The following is a 12,302-nucleotide window of genomic DNA, read 5'->3' on the forward strand; positions in this document are numbered from 1 at the left end:
AGAGATAGAGTGCTCATTAGAAATTGCAATTTTACCTAACCCTTTTACCTTGCCTTGATTCCCATCACCGAATACAATTGAATCTTGGGAATCCTTATTTTTGACGTAGGAGGTGAACATCTTCTTCTCCCCCGTCATATGGTTTGTGCATCCGCTGTCGATAATCCAGCTTGAACCCCCGGATGCATAAACCTGCAAGGCAAATTTAGGCTTGGGTTTTAGGTACCCAACTCATGTTGGGTCCTACAAGGTTAGCACAAATATCTTTAGGGACCCAAATGCAAGTTTTGTCTCCCTTGCATTTTGCCCCTAACTTCCTAGCAACTATTTTCCTATCCTTTCTACAAATAGCAAAGGAAGCATTTAAAGCACAATAAATTGTAGAAGGTTCATTCACTACTTTCCTAGGAGCATGAATAATATTCTTCCTAGGCACATGATGAATAGCATTTCTCCTAGACATATTTCCATCATGCATAAAGGAAGAACTAGAAGCAAACATGGCATGAGAGTTAAAATCATCATATGCATTATAACTCCTATAAGCATTTCTAGTTTGTCTCCTATCATGATATATAAAAGCATGATTCCTTTTAGTGCTACTTGCCATAGGGGCCTTCCCTTTCTCCTTGGCAGAGATGGGAGCCTTATGGCTTTTTAAGTTCTTGGCTTCCCTCTTGAAGCCAAGCCCATCCTTAATTGAGGGGTGTCTACCAACCGTGTAGGCATCCCTAGCAAATTTTAGTTTCTCAAAATCACTTTTGCTAGTCTTAAGTTGGGCATTAAGACTAGCTAATTCATCATTCAATTTTGAAATGGAAACTACGTGTTCACTACAAGCATTAATATCAACATCCTTACACCTAGTGCAAATTTCAACATGTTCAACACAAGAGTTGGATTTATGTGCTTCTACTAGTTTAGCATTTAAGTCATCATTAATGCTCTTTAATTTAGAAATTGAATCATGGCATGTTGACACTTCACAAGCAAGCATTTCATTCCTCTTAATTTCTAATGCAAGGGATTTTTGAGCCTCTACAAACTTATCATGTTCTTCATACAACAAATCCTCTTGCTTTTCTAAAAGTATATTCTTTTCATTCAAGGCATCAATTAATTCATTAATTTTGTCTATCTTAGATCTATCTAAGCCCTTGAACAAACATGAATAATCTACTTCATCCTCATCACTAGATTCGTTCTCACTTGAAGAAGCATAGGTAGAGTTGCGAGTACATACCTTCTTCTCTCTTGCCATAAGGCATGTGTGACGCTCGTTGGGGAAGAGGGCTGATTTGTTGAAGGCGGTGGCGGCAAGTCCTTCATTGTCGGAATCGGAAGAAGAGCAATCCGAGTCCCACTCCTTGCCTAGATGCGCCTCGCCCTTTGCCTTCTTGTAATGCTTCTTCTTTTCCCTCTTGTTTCCCTTTTCCTGGTCACTATCATTATCGGGGCAGTTAGCGATAAAATGACCAATCTTACCGCACTTGAAGCATGAGCGCTTCCCCTTCGTCTTGGTCTTGCTTGGCTGCCCCTTGTGACCCTTTAGCACCGTCTTGAAGCGTTTGATGATGAGAGCCATCTCCTCATCATTAAGTCCGACCGCCTCAATTTGTGCCACCTTGCTAGGTAGCGCCTCCTTGCTTCTTGTAGCTTTGAGAGCAAAAGGTTGTGGTTCGTTGATCGGTCCATTCAAGGCGTCGTCCACGTACCTTGCCTCCTTGATCATCATTCGCCCGCTGACGAATTTTCCTAAGACTTCTTCGGGCGACATTTTGGTGTACCTAGGATTCTCACGAATATTATTCACCAAATGAGGATCAAGAACGGTAAAGGACCTTAGCATTAGTCGGACGACGTCGTGGTCCGTCCATCGTGTGCTTCCGTAGCTCCTTATTTTGTTGATAAGGGTCTTGAGCCGGTTGTATGTTTGAGTTGGCTCCTCGCCCCTTATCATCGCGAACCGTCCAAGCTCGCCCTCCACCAACTCCATTTTGGTGAGCAAGGTAGCGTCATTTCCCTCATGAGAGATCTTGAGGGTATCCCAGATTTGCTTGGCGTTATCCAAGCCACTCACTTTATTATATTCATCCCTGCACAATGAGGCTAGAAGAACAGTAGTAGCTTGTGCATTCTTATGGATTTGCTCATTAATGAATATAGGACTATTCGAACTATTAAAGTGCATTCCACTATCTACAATCTCCCATATGCTAGGATGGAGAGAGAATAGGTGACTACGCATTTTGTGGCTCCAAAATCCGTAGTCCTCCCCATCAAAGTGTGGGGGCTTGCCGAGTGGAATGGAAAGCAAATGTGAATTTGAACTTTGCGGAATACGAGAGTAGTCAAAAGAAAAGTTAGAATTAACCGGTTTCCTTTGCTCGTAGTCGTTGTGGTCGTTGTCCTTTTGGGAAGATGTAGACTCATCACTGTCGTCGTAGTAGACGATCTCCTTGATGCGCCTCGTCTTCTTCTTCTTCCCTTCCTTTCGTCTATGACCCGAGCCGGAGTCGGTAGGCTTGTCATCTTTGGGCTCATTGACGAAGGACTCCTTCTCCTTATCGTTGATCACGATTCCCTTCCCCTTAGGATCCATCTCTTCGGGCGGTTAGTCCCTTTCTCGAAGAGAACGGCTCCGATACCAATTGAGAGCACCTAGAGGGGGGGTGAATAGGTGATCCTGTAAAAACTTAAACTTATAGCCACAAAACTTGATTAGGCGTTAGCACAGTTTATGCCAAGTGGCTAGAGAGGAGTCAAAACACAATAACCACAAGAATCCAATCACAGAGATGACACAATGGTTATCCCGTTGTTCGGCCAAGTACAAAACTTGCCTACTCCACGTTGTGGCGTCCCAACGGACGAGAGTTGCACTCAACTCCTCTCAAGTGATCCAATGATCAACTTGAATACCACGGTGTTCTTGCTTTTCTTTTCTCAATCCCGTTTGCGAGGAATCTCCACAACTTGGAGCCTCTCGCCCTTACAAAAGATGTTCACAGAGAATCACAGAGCAAGGGAGGGATTAGCAACTCACACACGACACAAAGATCACAGCGAATACGCACACACAAGACCCAGACTTGAGCTCAAAAGACTAGCACACTAGAACGGAGCTCAAATCACTAGAATGTCGAACAAGTGCGCGAGATTGATGTGTGAGTGATCAAGAGTGCTCAAGGAATGCTTGGTGTTCTCCTCCATGCGCCTAGGGGCCCCTTTTATAGCCCCAAGGCAGCTAGGAGCCGTTGAGAACAATTCTGGAAGGCCATCCTTGCCTTCTGTCGTCGGGCGCACCGGACAGTCCGGTGCACACCGGACACTGTCCGGTGCCCGATTTCTTTCCTTAACAGGCGCAGCCGACCGTTGCCGACCATTGCAGATCTGGCGCACCGGACAGTCCGGTGCACACCGGACAGTCCGGTGCCTCCTTCCGATCGTTGGCCAGACCACGTGTCGCGCGCAGATTCCGCGGCCGACCGTTGGCTCGGCCGACCGTTGGCTCACCGGACAGTCCGGTGCACACCGGACAGTCCGGTGAATTATAGCCGTACGCCGTCGGCAAAATTCCCGAGAGCGGCCTCTTCGCCCGAGGCAGCCTGGCGCACCGGACACTGTCCGGTGTACCACCGGACAGTCCGGTGCCCCAAACCAAAACAGCCTGTTGGCTGTACACAGCCAACATTCTCCTTTTCTTCTTCTCTCTGTTTCTAACACTTAGACAAATATATTAGTACACAAACCAATGTACTAAGGCTTAGAAACATACCTTTACTTGTGATTTGCACTTTGTTCATCCATGGGCATAGATTCACATTAAAGCACTTGTGTTGACACTTAATCACCAAAATACTTAGAAATGGCCCAAGGGCACATTTCCCTTTCACAAACGACCAGTAAAAATGATAGGAGACAGTGTATTAGTGTTCAAAAGAACACATTATTGTGAGTAAGGGGACAAAATAACAATATGTTAGAAGCATACCACAAAAACTAAAATATATATATATATATATCTACTATATTTAAGTGGAAATGTCTTTTCGCGTCTCCCCCACACACTGTCAAAAAATACAAAAAATAAGCACAAAACTTAGGGTTCCAACCCTAACCCTCTCCCCCAAGTTTAGCTTTTAATCACTAAAATATATATTTGTTTGTGTTTAAAAAAGATAGATATTGTAAATATTGTGAATATAGAAACCGTAGTAAGACATGGGCAACTGACTAGTGACCATCTATCTGCAAACATGAAGTTTCTTTTTCGCGATAAACCCACCCTAAATTCAAAACTTATGCCAAAACTCAAATAGGACGCACACTTTAGATTCCATTTCAATCTTTCTCTGCCTTTAATAATACTATCCGCAAAGAACTAAGGTGTCATTTGGTTCACGAAATATAATGTGAATGGTAATTATTCACACTCGAGTAACGAAGGTAATAAATTTGAATAGACCGGTATCAACTTCTAGTGCGGTATCAGATTATAGTTGAACTTAAACAAATATAATTTAACGTTATCAATTATCAGTTATCAATTACGTTATAAATATGTGAACCAAACCATACCTAATATGACTTGGTAAGAGTAACTGCAGCTGCAGGGCAGCCTTGTACAACAGATGAACGAATTGGTTTCTTTAGAAACCATATGCTTGCCACTTTTTCGCTACTCAAACTGTATTGATCAGATCCACTATGGTGTCTAATCAAGCAATTCTTAAAGAATCAAGCTGCTTCTCTAGCCTCAATTCCGTGGGATCATTCAGTACACCACTTACGACTTTCTCCCATCCACTTGACACAAAAGCATTTTACCTTTGCTAGTCGGCACAACACTGACTCTAGCAATACCACATCTCCTTGCTTCTTAATCCCCCGGACAAACTTCTGCTCACCTCCTTGCTTGGCGCAAAAACCTTGAAAACCATCTCGTCCAAAACATGGTTTGCTTAAAAAAAATACTACTCAGCAGCGTACATCCCATCAAAGAACATTATGTAGGTCACCACATCTGGATGGCGCCCGTATCTTGGCATATCCTCAGCCAATTCTCTCGTATCCCGCCAACGGCCTAACTGGCAGAACCCTATAACTAATATGTTAAGCTCCTATATCCCCTCTTTTATATTTCCTTTCTCACTAGCAGCGTTCTCTATATCTCGTTCTCTATACATAAATACTTATATGAGAGACATATTTTACTTTTAACTTTTGTACGTACATATTTGTCATGCTCTCAAATATCTCTACTACTTTATATGTTTCTAGAGTGGGCATCCACACCCTCTGGTGAAGCATGCCTCCGCTCGGCTCTCCTCTCTCCCGCAATCCCTACGACCTCGCCCCAGCCTCTCGATCCACGTCCGCACTCTCCATGGAAGACGAATCAAACGCCCCGGATCGCCGCAATCCCTGCTCTCTCCCCCAGAATCCCATCCGCGTCCGCGCTCTCCATGGCGAGTCCTCCGCCTGGATCGCCGCAATCCCTGCTCTCTCCCCAGAATCCCATCCGCGCTCTCCATGGAAGGCGAGGAGTCCGCCCCGGATCGCTGCACCGGCTCTCGATCCGCGTCCGCGCTCTCCAGGGAAGGGGAGTCCTCCTCCCCTCCCCCCCAATAACCTTGCCCCATATCTCCCTTGCCACCAACCAGCCTCGCCCCACCATCGGCAACACCCACCCCTTCAATCGGCCCAAATCTAGAAAGCAATAACCTTCCATGGAGATCACGGGTGAGAAGTTTCCATCGACGACATCATCGACTACAAAGCATGCAATGGTTAGTACCAAAACAAAACATGCATCACTTCGTATGAAAACTGATAACTATTTAACAAAATATTCTCACTATTAAATTCATCCGACGCTGAGCAATCATTAGCTTAAATGCATAGTTAGCACACATTCAATACCTCTATCGAGAGATATTATGATCCTCAGACTTGTCAACCTTGTAAGGATCACCACAAAAAAAAGCACTAGAACATCCCTTGGCAAAGGCAGCGGGTCGAAGATAGTTCTGGTTAAATGACCCTTCCTAAAATTCGACATGTTTTATAAGAATCAGAAATATTAGTTATTGCATTTTTATAACGCTTATCTTTGTTCAGCAGATTTATCGCACCTAGACATCCTACAAATAGAAAATATGAAGATTATAAATGATTCAAAAACTCTAACCCTGATAACGAGAGACAAAAGGGCAAACCAAAAAAGAGAAAGAAAAGGGAGGGAGATTACCTTGTTACCGAGGAACAGTGGATCGATTACAAGTTTTTATGGTCTAAGTGGCTGATCTAGGTTGCTGTTTGTCGTTTGGAAGAGGAGAGATAATTTGATGAATGTGATTCAAAGAACTGGTGGCTGAAGCGTAGTTCTTATAGCCCGTAGGTAGGCACCAAAGCAATTGGCGCCTAGATCGGCACCAAAATCCATGGCGCCTACTTAGGCGCTAATTGATTTTACGCCTACCTACGGGCCACGCTAGATCCACGTCGGCGTCGAGTACAAGATCTAGGCGTCGAACTATTTAGCGCCAATACATGTTAGGTTGACGTCAATAGTAACAGCGCCGACCTAAATATTCATTTTTTGAATTGAAACTAGAAATAGTATATTTGTGAAAATAAAGAAAATGGGCTAAAATGGAAAAAGACGTTTGACTTAGCGTAGTTAATTTTTCTATAGTGTTGGATTTATAGGGACTAATTTTTAGTCTCTTTATTTTATTTTATTTTAGTCTCTAAACTATCAAATAAGAAACTAAAACAATAGAGTTTTACCTTCAATATTTAGCACTTTATAAATTAAAATAGAATAAAATAAAAAACTAAAATTAGTACAAACATATATCCGCGATCCCAATCGTTCACACGCGCAAACGCCGGGAGCCACCGCGATGTCGCCCAAGCCGGCGAAGCCGACACCCGCCACCGAGTTCGAGTACTGCGAGCTGTGCCGCCATCACCACGACCATGGCCGGCGCCATCGCTACATCGTCAAGCACAGGAGAAATCTCGACGCCGCGCTCACCTGCTTCCGCTCCAAGCTCTCCGACCTCCGCCGCGCCTTCCTCCCCGGCTCCCCCTCTTCCCAGCCGCCGCGGACCCGTCTCTGGTGCCCCTTCTGCTCCATTGACCTCGTCGACCTCGACAGCCGCTCCGCTGGGTACTCGTCACCTATCCCTTGCCCCCATACCCCTAGGGTTTCGGACTTTCGGTTTGGATTTACATATGCTATCTGGTTTTGGTTGCACCGTGGATTGCCCGGTATATTATGCAATTGAACCCTAGTAGGCAAGTAGTACATTAGGATCAGTAGCTCAGTACGGCTGGGGGTTGGAATCGTCATAAGGTTTTCAAAGCACTGTAGGTTTTCAGAGCACTGCAAGCATAGCGTGAGTTTAGGAGGAAAGTTAAGTCTGGTTCTCTTCTATTGCAGTAACAATGCCATTTACCATATGGCAAGCAGTGAGCACCTGAAGGGTGTGAAGGATTTCCTGTGGAAGCACGGGGGACGGATGGATCAGGTGGTCTCGCTTAGGATTTCAGAGGATGTGCTTGCCAAGGTGTGTCTTATACTTCCATTTTTCTATCTATTAAATTAACATGATATGCATTTCTTCATTCTAGTTTTGTAAACGGGTCTATTTAGGTATGTTGCTGTTTGTGTTTGTTTCTGCACTGACCTGGCAAAATGAGGTGTTATGGTACGTGGTATGCAGATCTCTAATGTTTTTTTAGTTTCAGTGGGAGAAAGGCCCTGAATGCTTGAGCACAGGAACGAAGAAGGGGACTGAAGAGCTGATTGGACCATCTCTGAAGCAGATAAAAGATATCCAAAATGAATATGCATGTGACAGTTTGGATAGTTTTGCACAAAACAATATCCCATCTTTTAGTAACACTGCATCATATGTTGTTATGCCTTTACAAAATTCTACCAATGGGGCATATGGCTCTATTAGTACAGCGTGTCATGGAGCTTCCAGTTCTGGAAGTGCTTCACATTCTGCTCCATATGGAACTGTCGGCCTGCCCATCACACCTTGGGGATCGGCCGAAACACATAAGCTGCAGGGTGCACTGTCTACAAACTGGTTTCACAGCAGTGGTACTGAAACAAAAGGTGACCGAGCGTTACAATTATCATTCTGCTTTCTTTTTCATATGATTATGTCGCTTGATTGGCACATGGATAATTATATTTCCTTTTGTAGGCCATCAGTCTACTGTCTTTGTGAATGGCGCAAGCCAATCACTTTCTTGTTCTGATCATGTAAGTATGTACCACATGTGCATGCATGTCTATGCGATAGGTAGCACAAGTCTAGTGAAAAAAATGACAAACAATGATGTGATGCTTCAACATTACTTCAGTTCTTTGCTCACATATTTGGCTTACTATTAACAATTGAAAATGTTGCTTCATTTACACAAAAAGAAAAGGTAGCTTAGTAAATGTTATGCAAGGCAGGAGCTTGCACAATTAAGGTATCTCGAATCTCAATGGCAACAAAGTTAATCAGATTGCCTTTTGAGTTCATTATCCTTCTCGAATTTGCTATGTTTCCTGTTTATGTTCTGATTTAGGTCGTTATAGTTGTTGTTGTGAAGTTGTGGTGTATAGTTGTTTTTTGTTCACATAATAACGTAAAAGTATTGGAGAACAGCACACAACCGCCTCTAAATTTCTATGCGTACTTGTTGCCTTCTTATTTTTATTCCACTGCTTGCCATATCTAAAAACATATATTTTCGTTCCTAGCTCCTAAGTAACAGATTACCATCTCAGTTGACTCATGAATTAGCTACTTGGTCCATATTTGTTCCATTATATTCATGGTCTATGAATTTGACACTGTAAATGTTGTCATTATTTAGCAAAAATTTCATGGCATTGTGGTTTTTTAGTTTCAAATGGAATGATAAAAATATCCTTCTATGAACCAAGTTTTTTTGTTAGCTTGTAAAGCTCTTGTGTACATTAAACAGGAACAAGTTTATATTCATGATTCCACTGAGTAAAGGGTTTGCACTGAATGTCTTCCCCTCCATATGCCTGTTCTGTTTTTTCTTTTGTTTATTTGTCATGTATACATAATTGATGTGATTGTTTGATAAACAGATGTTACCTTTGCGGGTTCAACAAAGTCACACTGGAGGAAATTTGAGCAATGGTATTGGATGCATTAGTTTTATATTTTCATGTTCTAGATTTTGTCAAGACACTCACTAGTCTGACTGCAATATAGTTACTCCTAATTTCTTCTAGCCCTCATGAGAATCCTGATGCAATATCATTTCTTTATACTTATAGGCTCAAAAGCAAATGTGCATACGGGTGCTCCTCCTCCCTGGTTAAAAGCTAACGAACACGATCCAAAGAATTTGTCACTCAAAAGCTGTGGTCTTTCTTCCCGGAAAGGGAAATTGAGGAAACTCAATCCAAACAGGGTTGGTGCTGCATGGGCAGAAAGAAGAAGAGCTGAGATGGAAATGGAGAAGCAAGGTGAAATTGTTCCAGCAACATCTGATTCTAGTTGGCTGCCTAATTTTGGTAGTGTCTGGCAATCTGGCACAAGGAAGGAATCAAGGAAAGAATTTGAGAAAAGCCACAAGATTCATGACACGAAGAGCGACCATGACTTATCCTTGGAGATAAAACCATATATCAGCAAACGGATGGTAAATGTGAATTTTCACCTTTCTGTAGTTATGTTATCTCTTCCCCCCATATTTAACTTCATTTCCTCGAACTTGTGTTTCTTGCTAACTGTTAGCAAATAGTTTCTGAGTGTCATTTTCAAAGGTTACAACATTGACATTATATGATGTTCTACCACCTTTTGTCTGCATTAACTCAGTTGTCCTGCTTATAGCTGGAATAGATTGGCACTAAGCTACAACCTTTACGATAACCGAAGTTGCTTTAGCTGGTTTACTAATTATTATAGCTGTCCTGCTTTCTGGAAGTAACATAATTGTCTTTGTGTTTGTTCAGCAAAGCCAGAGTTTGGATTGCCAAATATTTTAGCAAGTGCTACAGTACCATATGTTTATTTAGAATTGCAATCCACCTTAGATCAATTTGAAAGGAGGTTCGATCGTGTGGGCATAAGCTAGTGCCCAGTAAGCTATGTAGAGTGCATGTGCATATGCAGCTACGTTAGAGATGTCAATGGGTAATTCCCCACCGGGTTTAGACACCTCATACCCATCCCCATGAAGCTATACCTATCCCCATCTCCATGGCCATATCCATCATGGGTATAAGATTCATACCCATATCCATTCAGGTATCGGGTCACCATTAGGTCCCCATCCCCAATAAGAAAAGCATGATCACATTATATTTTATAACATTAACAGCCACACTACACTCAATTTGTTAGCTACTTTCAGTAAATTAGTTATTTGTTAGCTAGCTAATTCCACTAGCAATTGTTTAGCTAACTAAATATTAGCTTTACTGCATTCAAACACCCCCTTAGTTACTGCATTTTTGAATTCTGATCGTTCATATATACTTTGTTTGTCTTTCCTCTTGCAGCGTGTAGGTGCTGAGAAAGCTTCTGACAAAGCTGAAGAGCTTGGCAGCCACCTACCGCAGTAAACAGATGTACAACCCGGTATGAACCTTTTACACTCGCCGATTCGGTAAAAGAAAAGTTTAGGTTTAGCAATTAGAACCCACGTTTAAGGCTTGGAAATTAATTAAGCGCATAGCTTTAGAGATCTATACATATATATGTTTGACAGTAGTTATTCGGTAAAAGAAAGGTTTAAGTTTAGCAATTAGCACCCAAGTTTAAGGCTTGGAAATTAGCATTGCTTTAGAGATCTATGCATATATACGTTTGACAGTAGTTAGCGAGCCCTGCTGTCTTTGCTTTCCATCAATAGAAGGCTACAGCAACTTCTGATCACACAATTCAATGCCCCCAGCAATGAATATGATATTTGCGGTGACGGGGGCACTAGTACCACGACTCGCTTGCAGGACTCCTGGAATGATTGCGCTGCGCCCCTTGGATCTGTATCTGTTGAAACACGCCATGTAGGGCAGCTGTTCCTGACTTTCTGCTCACTGTTTGGCGCCTGCAGGTGGATGTCGTCGCGTGGGCGTCTCTGCGGAAAAAGCCGCCAGGGCGCGCGGCTTGATTAGCGATTGGTTTGGTTTCCATGTCAGGTCGCGCCTGGGAAGCCCGCCGCGAGTACGGAATGCCAAGCCAGTAGTAGTTTTTGTTCTCGGCACGAAGCCATTTGATGTTCGTTTTGTGCGACGGTTTGCGGCTTGATCGCGATTGGCCTCGTAGCCTTTTTGACCGAACGAGAGAAGCAGCAGCTCTGCAAAGCTACCTCCAGGTTCATTCGAGACGGTAGGCTGGGAGGGATAGCGTCATTGCGGCCAATGGTTTTCGGTTCTTTTCCACTTGTGCACGACGTCATAAACCCGAGAAAATGTTTACAGCCTCACAGGGCACCTCTCAGAGAACCAGAGACTCCGGTTCCTTGGGGGTAAAACCGTAAAATGGCCGCCGCTTGTCTTGTTGCTTGTAGTGTGTTGTTGTTGCTTTGCGCCATTGCCACTGCCTGTAGCACGCACAAGGCGCGCGCAGCGAGTCACTAGTCAGCGTGCGAGGACCCGCGCTACAGGAAAGCAATCAGGAAACCTTTTTTCCCTGGAAAAAAAAAGAGGACCAGAAAAGGTGGGATCGAATTTATCAACCATGGCCAGGTCTGGTGGAACCTGTCCGGAAGAGAGGAGTTTGCACATCGCATCCAGAACGGAACAAAGAAACAAAAACACACACACACATGTCGCTGCCCTTAGCCAACGCAGCATAGGGGTGTTTGATTTATAGGGATTAATTTTTAGTCTATATATTTTATTTTAGTCTACAAATTGTTAAATACGGAAATTAAAATAGAGTTTTAGTTTTTATATTTAATAATTTAGAGATTAAAATAAAATAAAATAAAATGGAGTGAGTAAAAATTAGTCTATAGAAACTAAACACCTAAGGCCGGTAATGCAAACATCAGCTGGTACTGGTAATCCGGGCGAGACGAATTTAAGATTCATTCAACAGTTATTATAAAGTAAATCGACAAATCCACTTACAATTTAGGATTAAAATAATACACCATTTTCATTTTTAGCATGTACGAGTAGATCTTTACGGTTTATTCAAAATTTTCAAAAATAAATTGGTCAAATCTAATAAACTCCGACAAGATGGGGGAGCAGGACTGTCGTGTGAATGTCTTGATGGATCCACTCCGAG

General features: G+C 42.9%; 1 protein-coding gene across 3 annotated transcripts; it reads left to right on the forward strand.

Moving 5' to 3' along the window:
• The first annotated feature begins 6,856 nt into the window (after positions 1–6,856).
• Positions 6,857–11,566, forward strand: LOC100382690 (uncharacterized). Of its 3 annotated transcripts, NR_158541.1 has the most exons (9): positions 6,908–7,180; positions 7,454–7,580; positions 7,762–7,846; positions 7,956–8,140; positions 8,232–8,290; positions 9,140–9,191; positions 9,332–9,699; positions 10,565–10,643; positions 11,119–11,365. NR_158541.1 is itself a non-coding variant. In XM_035964903.1 (8 exons), exons 1-7 carry the CDS (start codon positions 6,912–6,914, stop codon positions 10,625–10,627), a joined length of 1,323 nt encoding a protein of 440 aa, XP_035820796.1. In that variant the 5' UTR covers positions 6,857–6,911; the 3' UTR covers positions 10,628–10,643; positions 11,119–11,566. The 3 variants fall into 3 exon arrangements, 2 of the variants coding, with proteins under 2 accessions (XP_035820796.1, NP_001348603.1); XM_035964903.1 differs by having other exon boundaries at positions 6,857–7,180; positions 7,756–8,140; positions 11,119–11,566; NM_001361674.1 differs by having other exon boundaries at positions 6,873–7,180; positions 7,762–8,140.
• Positions 11,567–12,302: the final 736 nt, after the last annotated feature.

Source organism: Zea mays, chromosome 2, assembly GCF_902167145.1.
Source record: "Zea mays cultivar B73 chromosome 2, Zm-B73-REFERENCE-NAM-5.0, whole genome shotgun sequence".
NCBI classification, from domain to species: Eukaryota; Viridiplantae; Streptophyta; class Magnoliopsida; order Poales; family Poaceae; genus Zea; species Zea mays.